Genomic DNA, 18,210 nt, shown 5'->3' with positions numbered 1-18,210 from the left:
ATGTTCTTGTATCCAAAAACAACGAAAACAAAAAACAATGGCAGAGAGCAAAAGACAATCATTCTTAAAAATGCAATGGTCACAGTATAAAACACTCAAAAGCTGATCACACTAATCTACAAGTTTGTTCTTGACTAGGGATGGGAATCATAAAAAAACGTCTGGCGTGTCTCTTCATGATTCAATTTTCTGTAACGATTCTTTTAAACAGAATTAGATAATAGGAAATGAGACCCTTATTATACTTGCTATCCTTATCATTCTGTTGCCAAATGTTGAGATCAAGTCAAGTTTATTAGTAGTGATTTATTTAGTGAGTGTACTGTACTTACGCAATCCAACTTTTAAAGGGTCATGAAATACAGAACTACTTTTTCTGAGAATTTAACAAAGGTGTTTGTGTTGCACATCATAGAAAACTATTATATCATTTGTTTGTAGGAGAAAACTGGTTAATTGTGAGCTGTTTTTTTGTTTTACAGGTTTAAAATCGACATTGTGCTGACAGCACAGGTAGTGATGTGGCTAATGACTAGTATTTTGATGACGCATCCGTGTTCATAGTCCTGCATGTCCTAATGCTATGAGAAGCCAGTCTTTACAACTAAATGATATAATCAATAAAACAGCTTATATAAATAAGCCTTAAAAGTTATTAAAGGTGCAACAGAGTGTTCATAAAATTCAAATGCACATTTTCAACCAGGTTATCACTTAGGTCTGTTCACAAAATCAGAAACCATCTCCTTGGTGAAAACTAATCACAAATGGTTACTCGAGACACATCTGGTACAATAACAATAGGGGTAAAGAGGGTAGATGAGATCATCAGTTCATTAATTATGGACTCAATAAGGATATGAGCACTCAAAAAAAGAAAGCATTAAGCTGTGTCTCACCTCGTCCTCGACGTCGATGAAGGGGCTCATGTCCAGCTCTTCTGGGAAGGTCATGCGGTCATTGAGTTTAATGCGGTGCATAGTGGTGTAATCAAAGTCGAAGCGTTTCAGCTGCAGAGTCAGCAGGTATGGGAAATTGAGGAATCTCAAACCCTGGAGAAAAAAAAAAAAAAACACAGCATGAGAAACTGAAATGTGGTGCAGGAATTCATAATCATCGTCTGTGATCTGAATCACCTTGCGGGCGTCACATTTCTTTTTGCAGCGCTCACAGAAGTATTGGTTGGGACCGTCGAGAGTCTCAGGCTGGATGAAGGCTTGCAGGGCTTCTTCCTGTTCGACATAAAATCAGTGTACAAATGAGAACAAACATGTCGAGCAAAAGTTCAATGAGGTTGCCACTAAAGAACAATAACTGATTAAGACTGCTGTTTTTTTGCTCCATTGTCATCTGGACATTGCATTTGACATTTGTGACCCTCGACCACAAAACCAGTCATAAGTGTCAATTTTTATAAATTGAGATATATACATCATCTGAAAGCTGAATAAAGCAGCTTTCCATTGATGTATGATTTGTTAGGATAGGACAATATTTGGCTGAGATGCATGAAAGGTGCAAAAAAAATCAAAATATTGAGAAAATCACCTTTAAAGTTGTCCAAATGAAGTTCTTAATGCATATTACTAATCAAAAATTAAGTTTTGATATATTTACAGTAGGAAATTTACAAAATATCTTCATGGAACATGATCTTTACTTAATATCCTAATAATGTTTGGCATAAAAACCCATACCATGTATTTTTGTCGATTGCTACAAATATACCCCAGTGACTTAAGACTGGTTTTGTGCTCCAGGGTCACATAAAGTACCAGTGCTGTCATCGTTAACTAAAACTATTAAACATTGTTTTCATTAACTGAAATAAAATAAAATCTAAATATTAGATGAAATACTGATAAAAAAACAACAACAACTAATTGTGAGATTAAACTGCCTTGGCAACAAACTGAAATAAAATAAGTTTAGGTACCAAAATTTATAAAAGGGAAATAAAAATTAAAAATATATTTAAAGAATAGAAATATTGATAACAAAAACTAATAAAAAGAACAGACTCATATAATATTAAAACAAAAACATAAGTATATAATTCAAAATTTAAATAAATACCATAATACTGTATAAATAATTTAAAATAACACTGTTCAGCGCTCTGGATGACAATTATTTATAAATATATTCTGACTGGCTGTGGACTTGATGTTTGTTTGTTTTTTAAGGCCAATGTACATTAGTAGCTCTTAACATATAGCAATGGTCATATTTCCATTTCAAACATTAAGAAAATCAACAAACTGAAAATTCTGTTGGCATATAAAACTACAATTTTCAATTCCTTTACAATTTAATTATGCATCTGCTAGTCAGCTATACTGCAATGGCTACAAAAAAAAAGATCATTATGACAGCCAGACGCACCACACTGCCAAAAGCCTGGCTGGCCCCGAAGGGCCTGATGACAAGAGGGATGTCCAAGTACGTGTCAATCCTCCAGCTCTCATAGCCACACTCCAAACAGCGCACATAGTCCTTCAGTTTGCCCTGGTAAAGCTGGTTGATCAGGTCAGCCTGGAAAAACAAAAGACAGTACATCAAAACACTTTGCATACACCACTAATCACAAAACTGTTCAGTAAACACCCAGACATTCAGAACGAAACTTACAATCAGTCCAACAGTGTGAGACTGATAAAAGGAAAACAAATCATGCAATTAGAAAATTGCAAACAATTTTCTAATTAGCTCAATTTTTTCCTGTTATAGATGATACTATTCGCATAAGTTGAAAAAGGGAAAATGAATTTGTATGAATGTCTTTGGTATGTGACGTGCATTAATGACAGCAGAGGTTCAGCTGCATGAGCTCTACAACTTTGTGTAAAATCTGATGATCATGTTCTACAGCATGATTAGAGAATGAACCAAAGAGAATCTTGTGCATATGTATTCCATTTTTTTTTTTTTTTTTGTAAATCCTAAAACTAAAATCATTTTGAGGTTTAGCCGTTTACAGTTTGCATATCTGCAGTCTTAGTTTTGATCAAATACAGAATACTGCCACCTGGTGGAATGGAGTGTTATTTCCTCTTATGAAGGGCAGTTACCTGTTGGCTTTTAGTCTCTGCAGTGTTCAACTTTTTGGCCCAGATGCAGGCGATGTGATGCGACAACAGAGTCTGCTTTCATCATTGCTAATTCTTATCGCTTTGGCCGGCATGTCAGAGCCTTAATACTTTTGGACCCCACTATAAACTCAAACCCGAGGTTGAGACATGTTTTCATTTCAACAACTAGTTTTGCCAACTTACCGACACAAATACAGAGATTTAAAGTCTTACAGCACCCAGCTTAGAAGAGAACAATGAGCTGAGTGTAGAAACATGCAAACCTGTGTAGAAAATCTGCAGAATTCAGCGCGTGGCCCCTGACCCAACCCACACTGAATGGGGTAAAACCCACCAGTCCAGACTCAGCTGCTGTTTACACAACAGAAAAAAAGCTTGGAACGGCCTAAAATTGTTTTTATTTGACTCAACACTGGGTCTTTTGTCCTAGTCTAGAGATCTCATTGGTTATGGATTAGCATTGTGATGAGGGCTTGCATCACATACCTGCTCAGTCTGTTTCCACTTCTGCTCTAGTGCATCAAACATGACTCTGCAAAGCTCCTGGACGTCGTGCTGCTGCCAGGCTGCAAGACAAACAAGGTAAAGAGTTTCACAGTAATCAAGACTCCTCCTGCTATCTGATCACAGCAGCATTAATGTGGGTAAAGTTTCCCAAAGGGATATTAAGTGAAGCCTCGTACCCTCACTGCTGTCCCAGCCAAAGCTGCGGGTCACGTCTGTGGTCTCGATGGCGCGCTTCTTACTGGTCTGCAGAAGCACAAACAGCCTCTGGAGCTGGTACGGGATACTGTTGACCGGATCCTCCTCCAAGTCCTCAAACTCCCAACTGGTGCAGAAACATTAAAAACACAGTTGGAATTCAAAATTCTGATTTAACAATTTTTGCATCAACAATTGCAGGAACTCTGCTTTATGCTGGTGTGTTCCTTAAATCCATTTCATTTACCCACGGTTTCACAGACAAGTCTTAAGCCTAGTCCCAGACTAAAATGTAAGTCTGAGCTGTTTCAACCGAAAGAAACTTGCACTGACTGATGTTAAAGTATATCAGTGCCTTTGTTTTGTCTCAAAAAGCATACCAGTTATGTTTTTTTCTAAGCACATTTATAAAAAATTATTTAAAATGTCCTAATTGAACTATGGCCTAATCCTGGCTTAGTCTAAGCCCTGTCTGTGAAACCGGGCCATAAACTAGTTTACCACTAAACTTGACACAGACTACTCACTTGTAGAGTGCATTCCTGAACTCAGGGGTCATGAACAGGGTCTGCAGGAGGCTGTTCAGGTAACAGGTCATTGCTTGGTTGACCAAACCAACATAACCTTGAAAACAGAGGTTAAAAGACAAATAAATCTACGTGGCAAAGTTGGCATGTTCTTCCTGACCAATGCATGTTGAAGGAGAGCTACCTGTCTCTGATTTGTTAAGTATGGAGGAGTACGAGTAACTGGGGCTGCTGTAGTCACTGCTGCAGCCGACGGTACCATCACGCGGTAAGGGTCCAATGAAGCGATCCTGAGAGCTGTCATCAAGACCACTGCTGTCTGCAGTGGCAGATTCATCCTGTAAGAGAGTTGCACATGAATAATGCTAAACATGCAATGCTCACCATCTAGTTTTATACCATGCCTGACAAAATTAAGATATCATGCCAAAAGGATATCAAATTAAGGATTTCAAGTTTTTCATTAAGGATATCAAATTCTTTTTCTTATGATATTGCATTCATATTGTGTGGTATCCTTCATTTTTACTGAAAATAAATAAGTCAGGAACCCACAAGGTAACAACCTGTCTGAAACTTTGTGTTACAAGCACTTCCGATGTTAATTAGCCTCTTTAAGATGAATCGCTTGTTGTATTCCTCAATTACAAGTGGCTTTGGATAAAAATGTCTGCTAAATGAATGAATGTGAACTGGATTCCAGATCAAACAGTGGGAACAAAGATGTGAAACGAATTTCAAGCCCAAATTTGTTCCCCCTACTTGAAGCTTTCTTTGCACTTTTGTTCAAATACAAGGATGACAGAACGACAGAATAAAAGATAGATTTTGAACTTTCTTTGCATTTTTGTCCGATATATAAATAAAGACGATAGAACGAGACAACAATAAATACATAGATAAACAGATAAATAGACAGACAGACAGGTCATTAGATAAACAGAGCTATATAGATAGAATGACACAGATAGAATGAGCAAACAAACAAACAACAGACAATAAATGACAGAACAGATAATAGACAGACAGAAACAACAGATGGAATGAACAAATGATTGATAGAACAAATTAATGAATCACAGATTGAAAGAGAACGGATGATCAAAGGATAGAGCTAAATTTAGAACTATAGATGGAACGATATGGAACATTAAATAATTAGAATTATGAAGATAGAACAACAGAACTACAGAATTATAGAACAATGCATAGAACAACAGACAGAACGATAGATAGAATGATAGATAGTACGATAGATAGAATGATAGAACGACAGATAGATCATTAAACAAATAAAACTATAGATAGAATGACAGAACTACAGATTGATAGAACAAATGAACAAATGATTGACAGAACAAATGAAAGATTGAAAGAAGATAGAACGAATGATGAAACAACAGATCAAAATTTAGACAGAACGATGGATAGAGCATTAGACAGACCAAACAATAGACAGAACAACAGACAGAATGAAAAACAGATTGAACGAACAATATATAGATGGTATATATTTTTCGTTGTTTTCTTTGTTTTTTTAAACCCAGTTAAATTGCTGATACAGTGACTCACTGAAGCGATCTGAGGCTGCTCCCCGTCCTTGTCTGTAAGCTGCAGGAAATTCCTCTTCCCCGCCTCAAAACCGGACAACACCAGAGACATCTCACTGGCCTGGTCCAGCGGAGCCTATGGATGCAGATTTAAGACGGGGGTGGGGGGGATAAGCAAGGTTGAAGAGTGAGACGTAGTGAAAAACAACCAGAACAACAAATGACAAAGTGAGACAAGATGTTGTCTGGAACACAATACAAAGAGCAAGTCTAAACATGCAGAAATACTGCAAAAAAAAAAACTTCAGAGAGAAAATAATCAACCTGATGTACTGCAGATAACCCACATCTCGTCCCAGGATTCAGTTAGTGTGGAAGAAAAGGCTGTGCTACCTGAGGGACAACATGTACTAGCAATTTAGCCACAGGTCTGGACGTGCTAATGTTCAGCTGGCGGGGAGAGCAGCGTGGGTAATGGCAGAAACAGGCCGTAATCCACTGACCTACTCTGAGAGTTACCTGCAGCTACAGGCTCTGTGCTGGGTCAGCGCTGGGATTAGTACACAATTAGATGGAGAATGGAGCAGAGTCCATGACACAGCTCCATCTAATCATAGCACTGCAGAGGTGTGGTAAAAACATGAATCTGATGTGTCTGTGTAACTTCAGGTGTGCATTACGCTCATGTTTGGAATTAATAAAAAATTAAAATAATTATTAAAGGCAGGAACACACTAATGACTTCTACCCCGTTTTGCAGTCTGGATGAGTCAACACTAGTTGCCAAAAGTCACAGACAGTCTGCACATTTAGAAGTCACTTAGTGTATTTCATTCTTAAGAAAGCAGAGCCTAACAAGCTATTGGGAGCAATTTCAGGTTGGGTTTGGTCTTACATTTGACAGTACTGGTCGGGTTAAGTTTCAAATACACATGCATACCTCTAGTACACTACACAATACAAACCTCCAGTATATGTGAATAATTAATCCATAAGCAGGGCATATTCATTCATTATTACTACATTACTACAAAGATTATTGTTTCACCAAAAAAACGATTATTTCAGCATATCTATTCAAAAATGTTACAATTTAATTCAGATTTTCCCATTTTTTTAAATGACTTTGTAATTACTTGTGAAATTTACTAGCAAAACATTAAAGCAAACCCTACACCAAAACCTTTTCATAGTATTATACTACTGTTAAACTGTTCAGTAAGTGTTTTTTTTAAGAAATCACTACTTTTAATCAGCAAGAAGGCATTTATAATGTAACAAAATTTCAAATAAATGCAGTTCTTTTGAACTTTCTATTAATCCAACAATCCTGGAAAAAATGTATTACAGTTTCAACAAATATTAAGCAGCAGAACTCTTTTCAGCATTGATAATAAGAAGAAATGTTTCTTGAGCAGCAAATCTGCATATTAGAATGATTTTTGAAGGAGCATGTTGAACTAAAACTGGAGTAATGATGGAATGACAGGAATAAATTACATTTAAAAGTATTCTAAATTAGAATGTAGGTATTTTACCTTCTAATAATATTTCACAATAATACTGTTGTATATTTACTTTTTGGATCAAATAAATGCAGGCTTGGTGAGCATTAAAGACTTCTTTCAAAAGCATTTTGGAGTTAACATTACGGCTCTATTAATTATGAAAACATTCCATACATTACATTTTCTTTATGCTCAATAAAATGTATTTTCCTTTTAATTTTGCGGTGAAATATTACATGTAATGGAACTAGAGTCTGTGTGTGTTTTATGGAAGGATTCTCACCATGTCGCCATTGCTGGCCCAGGCCAGGCAGAAAGTGCCGTTCACATATCCAGCCTTGTGAGCCACATCCTCGTAGAGTTTGTTGACGGTGGTGGAGGCGGGCAGGTTGAGCGTCAGCTTCTCATTGACGGTCTTGGCATTAGTGGTGTCCTGCACTATACACAGCACTCTCGGCTCCTCCGCTGCACTTTCAATCTGTAAATGCACAAACACATACGCTGAGTTTACTTTAACCAAGCACACACATCAGTTTAAGCTGAGCTGCAGTACCGAGAACTTCCATCAGACATGACAGTAAAAAAGCAATAGACAAGCAAAGTGCAACAGTCTTCTTGTGCCATGCAATACCATCAGAGAACTGTCTAATCATCTGATCGTTATGTAACATCCAGGAAGACATGGCAAACTAGGAAGTGTGTACATACTTCAACACTGAACTCAAATAATACAAAGCTACTTAGGTTAGATTTCTGCAATCCACCATGAACAAATCAAGGGTAAACAAGACTAAAGTCATGACCGTGCCTCGAGCAAACCTGAAGGAACAGTAAACATTCATATTATTAAACATAGCGACACTCGGTTAAAAGTAACTGCAAAACTAGCTCAGAAAAGTTATGGCTTCACTGTTTAAATGAGGCCACAGCATGCAGTCAAGGCTATAATGTGGACTCCATGACTGGTGGTGGTTGGTTAATTGCAGGTGTTGTTTACAAAGAAAAGCCATGGTCTTTTCATACGCTGTCTGAGCGTCTGCTAAAGAAATGATCATGTTACCAAAAGAGCTGACTGAGAATGATGCAAGCAAAACACTTCTACGTATATTTCTGATGGGAAAAGCGCTGAAAATAACTTGCATAGACTGTATTAAGGGTGCTTTACTTTAAACATTGATTGTTTTTAATTACTTTATGACTTTTTAAATATATGTTTTTATAAAATAAATGAAATAAAACTTCTAATTTTAATTCTAATTCAAATTTTATTGTCCTTTATAACTTGGACATTAGTGACTTCAGTCCAATGATTACAAAATTTGCTATGTAACGCCCACTTTTTAATTCCCAATGGATAAAATCAAGTGTCAAAAATCATTTTTTAGTTGTGAACATTTTACATCTCTAAGAAAAGTAAAATAGTAACGTTGATTCATGTTGACTTTAACCACTTTGCAGACAATTACATTTTTAAATGTAATTGTTTGATTAAAATCAAAATAAAATATAAAATTATGAGATTTTACATATTTAAAATATTATATTTTTGATAAAACAGTAACAACTAGATTTATTTTTATTTTATTTAGATATTTAATTTTTTTTAGATTTTTTCCCTATTATTTTTACACTACATCCTCAAATTCCCATCTGCCTGTAATAGTGTCAAGCCCTCAGCTTCTCCTCGAACCAGCTGATTTTTTCCTGACGTCTTCATTTGAGAGTTAGTGTCAAATGAATTACCATGCTGTAAACACACACACATGCCACACAAACACAGATACCTGTGAGAACCTCTTCTGCATCTCCTCAAAAATACTCTGCCTGCAACTCCAAAAAATACCCTGATGACAGAACAACAACAACACACTGTTCAAGAGAAGTCAAACCAGCCCCGAGCGTAAGGCTGAGCATCACGATCTGAGCCGTGCTGATGTCTGATATCTGTTAAAGGTCAATACGCAAGGGAAGAATGGAGATCTAGAGGAGAAAATGTGAAGATGCCACTGTAAAAGACACACAGATGTCAACACAAGCGGGGGCATTATCAGATTACAGGGTATTTTTATCAGGGATAATATCGTTAGGTGCTCACGTGAAACAGGTTGGCCTGTACTCAAGCGGCCGGTATTCATTATAACAAGGAGGAAAGGGCTACAAGATCTTTATCTCTGTGAAGACTTTCAATGACGCAGGGATGGACGGTGCATATCAAATATCCATGACATATTCATATTTTCTTTTTGATATACCATTTTAACCAACACTCTAAAATCGCAAAAATATTTGTGATTAGTTTCACCCAAAATATTAACAGAAGACTGGGGTATTTTACAGATTTTATGTGTGCATGTATATAAATACATATCATATGTAATATTATTACAATATATATATAAAACAGGGTTTCCACAAAATTTGACCAATTAAATACTTATTAAAATAATATACAAAACAAATTAAAAAAATAATAATAATTTTTGCAGCCATTTATTATGATGAAAAATTTTAATAGAGATTTCCGGAGGGAGCAGTTTTCAATGTCTATGTCAGTTATCCTTTGAAATTAACTAATACACTTGTAAATATGTGTACTAATATTTTAAAATACATAATATTTATTGCGCCTTGAGGCTGATGGACAAAAAATTGGTTAAATAAGTCTATTATTCTGAGTAGTCATGTAAATTTTTGATATTTTGAAGTAGAACATAACATGAACAATTTATATTCACTATAGAAACGTCAATGTCTTTTCCATTATTTTTTAAATCTACTGTAGCTACATGTATACTGCTACACATTGGGACTAAGCAGCCCGGTGGATCAACACATTTCCAGGCGTAGGTTCCCAGGTTGGATGCAGACCAGAGTTGTAATTTAGTTCATGTTCTGGTCCCGTGGGGGTATGATAAAAACGGTGAGCTTGTGGTGCAATGTGGATGACATTAATAGCTGAAGTGAACAAAGATTCCTACCTGGCACACAGACGCCAGCTGATGGAAAAAGAGACACAGAGCGAGAGAGACAGACTGAGAGAGTGAGGGGCCAGTGGGGCCTCAGATCCTACTTAGCATTTCCAGTCCCTTTGAACATTATCAGAGCACCTGAATCAAAGGCCCAAAGCAAGCGCCTAATTATTATTCAGGGAAATTCCATGCATTGTTTGTATAGGTTGACTTTAAAGAGAAATTCACCCAGCCTACTTTTATTCTACATAGTAGCTCAGAACAAAGTGGTGACAGACAGTAAAGGCGGATGTTACCCCACTGAAACCACCTTTATTTACCTGTTAACATCTGCATTCCTTTTAAAGAATGTGACGTGGGCAGCAAATCACCTCAACACAACACTGAAACTACAGAGCTTTTAATTCATCTGGGAATTTGGGCAACTTCAGCACTTTGGATTCAGGAGTTAGTATTATTATTGACATCAGACTAGTTTTGGAGTCATGTACACTACCATTCAAAACTTTGGGTCAGTCTTCTGCTCACCAAGGCTGCATTTATTGGATAAAAATACAGTAAAAACAGTAATATGGTGAAACATTATTACAACTGATAATAGCTTTATTTGAATTTATTTAAAAAATGTAATTTGTGCTGCTATGCTATAAGGTGTTCAGAGTGGTTTTAATAACTTCAAGAGTATTATTACTAAGAGTTTTTAAGGAGTTTGTAGATGCACACGTGCCCACTTTGCATTGTGTCCAAGAACATCTTAACCTTGGTAAAATCAGTGTAATTCTCAACTGCCTTGTTAATACGAATGAAAATCAAATTTAAATAGATTACTAAATTTACCAACCCCTCCCATAAACCAGACCTACGAAATAAGTATTTTGAAAACAGCTAGTGAGGCCTTAATACGAAAATGTGCCTCACCCTTGATGGGCATGAGTCACCCTCAAGCCTTCTGTCAAACGGCTTAATTACTTTTAGCAGGTGGTCCTTTGAAACAGCTAGCAGACCCTACAACCACGCATCATAATAGGAGCTCCGCATAAGCCGATTTGGACCCGAAAGACAGGACACTTCAAAAGCTATTGTGAAACTTTACTGGCTTTATGTTTTCTCTTCCTGTTTGCTAGAATGCTAAACATTCCTCTCCTATCTAAAGGTAGCATATGTTCTCTGGGCCTGGCCTTTGTGTAGCAGCGGAACAGAGGCAGTTGTTGGAAATTAGGGCTGCACGATTAATCGAATGTGATTGACATGTGCATTTTGTCAGTAAAGTCAGTTCTGTGATTAGTAGTAAATCTCCATCACCTGCTTTCAGATGGACCAGCATTTACTACACAGAACCATAGTTCACTGAAAAGTGAACTATAATGAACGCAATTATGAAATCGAAGAAATCGTTCGCAGTAATGACAGCTAGGGATGCTCCGATCAGGATTTTTGCAGCCGATACGGAGTACAGATGGACCAGCATTTACTACACAGAACCATAGTTCACTGAAAAGTGAACTATAATGAACGCAATTATGAAATCGAAGAAATCGTTCGCAGTAATGACAGCTAGGGACGCTCCGATCAGGATTTTTGCAGCCGATACAGAGTACAGATGGACCAGCATTTACTACACAGAACCATAGTTCACTGAAAAGTGAACTATAATGAACGCAATTATGAAATCGAAGAAATCGTTCGCAGTAATGACAGCTAGGGATGCTCCGATCAGGATTTTTGCAGCCGATACAGAGTACCGATTTCTTGTCATGGTGATCGGCCAATACCGATGCTGATGCTTCAAACTTTATATAGCATATGTAATGATGTTATAGAAATAATCCCAAAAATTATTCCTTATACATGGGGCTGAGCGATAATTCGATAACGATAATTATCGCAATATAATTTTCCTCAATAAAAGATATGAATATCGGCGTGAGCTCACTAGATCAGATGCATTTACTCGGTCACGCGAGCACTGAACAGCGCTGTGAGATCCAGCGTGAAACGCTTCAATTCAGCGATGAACACAAATGACTGATTTAAACTAGCCAAAGCCAAACAGGAGAAACACTGTGTGCAACGAGATGGTCTGAAGGCTTTTCAATCTACACATCGCCATAATTTACCATGGATTTACTGTAGTAACACTAACTGCACCATGGTATTGTGGCAGAAATGTGGGATATTCACATTGAATTTTATTACAGGAGTAATGATAATTATAGTGTATGTATTTGTGATTAAGCTATAGCATGCGTGCATTTATACAGAATGTTTTTAGACTACTGTTTTTCATACAAATATGCTATCTAAAAACCATATAGTTATATTTTTACCATGGTATTGAGGCGCTATATGTGTGGTTTTAATTGTGTTTATCATGATTTAAATGTATGCTACTATGGAAGATCATAAGCTTAATTAAAAAAAAAAAAACTTAACCACATAAAACTGAGGTTGGTACAATTTTTACAGATGTTACTGATTTTAAAAATTAACAAAAATTTACCTCTGCATCCTAACTCAAGCTACTATCAAATGTGCATTTCTAAGAGACAAAAAAGAGATATTATTATTATTTATTATTATTATTAATATTATCAGGCAACCCAAACCTGTTTCTTGATTTGAAACAATATCACTCATTAGAACATGCAGAAACTAAGAAATATATTTTTTTTATTTAGATATTTATTTTGTTAAGGAAAATGAGCAAATGGTGCAAAATTCTGGCTTTAAACTTGAAAGAAATAAAGATTTGACATTTATCGTGAAAATTACCGATATCGACTGATATGAAAAAAATATTGTGATCATTTTTCTGGCCATATTGCCCAGCCCTACTTATACAGTGAACATTTTAATATTCCTTTAAAATGGTGTTTATGCATAACATTATGTATATCATCACACTTAATATAAGACAAAAATAAATGCAAACAAAATGTGTCTGATGCAACCCAAGGCAGAGATGGGCTCGGACTAGAGTCGCATTTTTATAACCTTCAGACTTGACCTGAAATGACTCCAGACTTTACTCAACTCCAGGAAAAGGACTTGTGAATATTTTAAAAGCAACTCCAGTCTTTTATCCTTAAATACTTACATAACTGATTTTCAAAAGGCTGGCCGCATCCGCACCCCGGCATCCATTCGGACCGCGAGCCGTAACAGCAGCACCGTTTTAAGCGAACAGCGCTTCAAAACAACGGATTGGATCACATAACAAGCGCTCAGGGTCGTTTATGGTAGATATCTTTCAGCTCTATATCCTCGTATTTTTAGCTAAAGCTATATTAACGTGCTTTTGTTACTATTCATTTATCTATCTATAACCTACGACTCAAACCAGATGTAAGACGTTTCTGATCTAGCATAATAGTAGGCTAAGAACATTTAGAGAGAGAGAGAGGGAGGGGACAAAATAAACAAACATTTAAACACCAATATGGAGAAGTCTGATGTAACTCATAAGGTTTAATACTGTCCAATAAAAAAAAAAATCGAAACATTTAAACTACTGATAGAACAAAACAGTAGTTTGATCACGGTTATCCATGGACTGAGGAAAATCCGTGGGTCGGGTAATAAAAAAATGCATTCTGATTATTTGCGGGAGGGTCACTGGTGGATAAAATAAATCATAAATGATGCAATATTAACTACATTTTTTCATTAGGCAGACGATTTCATTTGTGTGCGCCTGATTGGGAAGTTGCAGTGACAGAAACGGTGACATTCCAGTAAAGCCTCTGTTAATGCTATTGAGTAGGCTAATATGGCCATTTTGTTTTATAAATACATGTTAACAGAGCGGCCGCGATCAGCTCCGGTGCCCGTGGAGCCGTAAAGTCTGCGTGTCGCAGACGTGTGCAGTAGGGCTGCACGATTTTGAGAAAAAACCTAATTACGGTTTTTCTGACAAATATTGCGATTGCAATGCGATTTTCGATTTTTGCGTGCATTTTGATGTGCATGCATCATATTGCTGTTGGTGGTGATTTTTAAGATGCTGGTATAGATTGGTAGTGTTTCCTCTGGATCTGGCCACGGCACGTCGACATATTTTACATTTAGCACTCTTTTGCTCCACGTCGTTCTTCGCGAATACAAAATAAGTCCAAACAGCTGAAGTACCACCCTTCTTGTTAACCAAGTGCTCCCCCGCTTCCTCTCCCGTCACCGAAGAAGTGTCTTCGGCCATTTCTGCGCAGTTACAAGCTTTTTCTATTGGCACAATTCGAGGTACACGTTGTGTGTTAGCTGCTTTGCTGCTGACAGAAAGCCGGTGCACTGCATACAACCTTGTTTCCATTGCCATTTCTAATTGGCCAGCAAGCCAGGAACGCGAGATTCGACCATTTTGATTGGCTAATAGGTTTGTCACTCAAATGTCAGAGGCGGGGGAAAAAACCTCAGACTCCTGAGGTTAGGTTATTGCGGGAGTTAAAACCTCAATATCGATGCGATAAAGGTTAATCGTGCAGCCCTAGTGTGCAGTGATGCGCAGATCAGCTCTAAGGTCACTGAATCTGCTGTTAAAAACTAACCATCCATTCATCATATCATCATGCAAAACATACACGACATAACAAATTTTTCCTTGTTTCCCAAAACGACATCGCATTTCCACAATGGCGATGACATGCAGCATATACGTCGTCACGCGTTGACGTCATCAAATTGCGATCTGTACGTGAGATCGGCCAAATGTATGAGTACCGATCAAGTCATAAAATGTGATTATCGGCCGATACCGATCTCCGTCCGATCCCTAATGACAGCTGTTTGCAGTCTTCTGTGTAGTAAATGCTGCTCTATCTGAAAGCATGTGAAAATACCACATTTAATAACATGTCTTTACTCCAAACTCACTTTATAACATCAGTCGAGCGTTTGAAATAAATCCTTCTGTGAGATGATGTGGCTTCTTACACAGAATAAGGCGCACACAGCATATTTTATAGTATTATAAGCAGTGATAAAGGCATTTCATTATAAATATACTTTATTTTAATGAAAATTATAAGATAAACCATTTATTGTCGTAGTCGTGTGTTTATTAGTCAAGATGAATCAATAAAAGCAGTTAAATCTTCTGTTTATCCAGCTACGGCTATAGGGATTTCCTGGGTTTCTTCTGCGGGGCGTATTTGGAGTTTCCAAGCAAAAGAGCCCTCTGGCCTTCGGATGGAGATTTACTACTGATCACAGAACCGTGCTTCACTGAAAGATACGCATGACAATCGCAGCTTCTGCCTAATCGTGATTTTTATTTCATTTTGATTTATCGTGCAGCCCTATTGGAAATTTAGGGATATGTGCAGAGAGTGAAGTAGGAACATTAAATGTGATTGTGAAATAACAGCTACAGCGACATCATTAGAAGATGTCCTGACTGAACGCCCGCTGACTTTGGACTGTCTTGATTACTAAAAGCCCATCCTGAGCAGATTAAAACGAGCCAATTTGACAATGAAGAGAGAGAGAGCTCAGCATCACTGGCCTGCACTTCGGGGGCCTCAGCAACCGCAGCTACAAATTGGGCTTAATCTGATGTTATTGGTGAATAGTTTGATGTTATTTACAGTATTTGAACTGCAGGAATGTCATTCTTGAAGCAAAGTGTGGTTAAGTGCTTTGCTCAAGGGTACCATGTAGGCCTGAATGATATTGGGGAAAAAAAACTAATGGGTAATGTCACCTGACAAGCCAGGAAAACAGGTTTCTTTACATCCGTTTGATGGAGAAAGTGTTAACAGCAGTATGAACAGATGCTAATCTAGCTAGTTGGGGGTTCTTGTTGTTGATGGTGGTGGTGGTTGTATTTTATTTAATTTTTATATCCGAATGTCTTGAGTAAAAGAGCTCCATATTTAACGAACCACATACAAAAGACCAGAAAAAGAAGTGATTTACTTATGGAAGTTTGTTGTGCATAAACCCCTTTGCAATTTTTCTGCTACAAATTGTGGTTGAAATTTAAAATGTGAACAATTTGGTTAAAATTGTGTGATTATTTATCAATGTCTATAAAATAATACAATTATTAATATTATTACTAAATTAAAACAAGAACATTCTAAATATTTTTTTAAATAATATTCGGCATCAATAGACTTGAGCTTAGTGTGCTGGCATTTAGCACAACTCAATTTTATTTTATAAATGACTAATATTAAAGGGTGTCTTATTTTCCTCATTTACAAATATTACACCATCAAACTTTCAATTTGACGGAAAACCGCAGGGAGCCCCTGAAGCTTCTCTTTTGTTGACAAGCGCTTCTCTTTAGTATGTGAAGATGGTTGGCGCATGCTGGTTTCCAAAACCCATCTTAAAACCCATCTCATGCAGAGATTTCTGTGAACCGAGGTGCTTTGAGATGCTGAAAACACGGTGGATAATGAGCTGCTCACGTGTAAGAACACAGTGCCACGCTTCACTATGAAACACGCAGCGCATATATATTTTTTAAATGAAATCACAGCTTTGTGATTTGATAATCACACTAAGCAATGTTGCAATTTTGGTTTTATCTTGATTAATCAAGCAGCTCCAGTGCCATGGTAATAGCGGTGTACTGTGATCCCAAGAACCTTTGTGATATCAGCACACATCATTCAGCACTGGCACAGGATAAATGCCACAACTACGTGAAAGAAAAGGCTCAGTGTGCTTTGAAGGTAATCGGGTTGCACCGGAGATAAAATAAAGCTATAAACTTTAGTTCTGACTAATCAATGATTTCCAGCAGGTGTTGTCACAAACCAGAGGAAGAGCGTGGGAGTGACGCATCCCGCTATAAAAGACTGAGACAAATTCATGTGGTAATTGGCGTGGAGCCAGTGAAAGTCCTGCAGACAAATTTATAAGATCAAATAGTATCAAACAGACTCATTCATTTCATGCTAAAGTCAAATGACTTTTTTTTATTGTTGTTACGTGTCTGAATAGATTAATCCTGCTCTGAATTTAGTTGGAATCCCTGATGCAATGAATTTAAAATCACCCAGAATAACAACCATATACTAACTAAGAACTAAGAAAAACGAGCCAAAAAAAAAAAAAGTTATAACAGTAGTTAACCGGTATATATCATATCAGCACAGATGATAGGATGGTATCAGCTGATTTTTGGAAAATCAGCCAATATAATTTTTTTCTTCTGCATGGGCCAGTTTGTTTTTCTGTTTGGCTGTTTAGTGTCAGAAGTAAGACTTTTATTCTGACAGCCATTCTCTGTCTTCATTAGTTTGGTATTTTTGTTGAACAGTTCTGGCTAATAAATTATTAACATAAATATTAAACATAGAAAGTAAATGGTATATGAAGAACATTATAGTGTTTGACTTTCCATTATTATTGATACCGCAATAATGCTTTCTCAAAAACTGTTGGCGCTCAGTGAATCCACATTTCATTTGTAGTTATGTTTTTAATTTGTTAAAAATTCAGTTGAGTCATGAAAAATTCAAAAACCAGGAAACTGCTATCTAAAGTAAAAAAAAAAAAAAAATTGTGTATGAGACTTTTTCTAGTGTTTTTCCATTTTAAAATGATTTCTAATTTAGTTAATATTATGTAGTTATAGCCTAGTTATTTATTTTTATTGCCATCAGCATCCAAGGCTCTCTTCATGGCAAAAAACAAGAGTTTCAAGAATACAAATCACATAAACAAATACAAAACCAAGGAAACTGATAGTTAAAATTACACACAATTGTTTAAATTAGCATATGATCAAAATGATAAAATCTTTTCTGGTAAAATCTTACTAAACAAGTAAATATTATGTCAAATAAATATGCATTTTCGTAACATCATGTGTTACGATCTTTAAAAATTAATTAAAACGTGATAACATACCT

The 18,210-nt window shown here is 36.7% G+C and overlaps 1 protein-coding gene across 3 annotated transcripts in view; it reads right to left on the bottom strand.

The window, feature by feature from the left end:
* Nucleotides 1-18,210, bottom strand: part of LOC306886502 (ubiquitin carboxyl-terminal hydrolase 47-like) — a 31,946-nt gene that overhangs the window by 12,635 nt on the left and 1,101 nt on the right. Inside the window, exons 2-11 of one of the 3 annotated variants that reach the window (XM_079443653.1) lie at nucleotides 9,164-9,248; nucleotides 7,663-7,857; nucleotides 5,894-6,007; nucleotides 4,506-4,659; nucleotides 4,322-4,418; nucleotides 3,776-3,921; nucleotides 3,579-3,658; nucleotides 2,386-2,535; nucleotides 1,137-1,232; nucleotides 900-1,052 (exon numbers count right to left, since the gene is read on the bottom strand). In XM_079443653.1, coding sequence (XP_079299779.1) covers nucleotides 900-1,052; nucleotides 1,137-1,232; nucleotides 2,386-2,535; nucleotides 3,579-3,658; nucleotides 3,776-3,921; nucleotides 4,322-4,418; nucleotides 4,506-4,659; nucleotides 5,894-6,007; nucleotides 7,663-7,857; nucleotides 9,164-9,184 — 1,206 coding nt within the window. In that variant the 5' untranslated portion in view covers nucleotides 9,185-9,248. The remainder of the gene's footprint in view (nucleotides 1-899; nucleotides 1,053-1,136; nucleotides 1,233-2,385; nucleotides 2,536-3,578; nucleotides 3,659-3,775; nucleotides 3,922-4,321; nucleotides 4,419-4,505; nucleotides 4,660-5,893; nucleotides 6,008-7,662; nucleotides 7,858-9,163; nucleotides 9,249-18,210) is intronic. The other 2 variants (XM_079443651.1, XM_079443652.1) reach the window with 2 other exon arrangements.

The sequence above is a fragment of the Barbus barbus genome (genome assembly GCF_936440315.1).
Source record: "Barbus barbus genome assembly, chromosome: 2".
Taxonomy (NCBI): domain Eukaryota; kingdom Metazoa; phylum Chordata; class Actinopteri; order Cypriniformes; family Cyprinidae; genus Barbus; species Barbus barbus.
The sequence above is the reverse complement of the archived record's forward strand: the minus strand, read 5'-3'. Positions and strand labels throughout refer to the sequence as shown.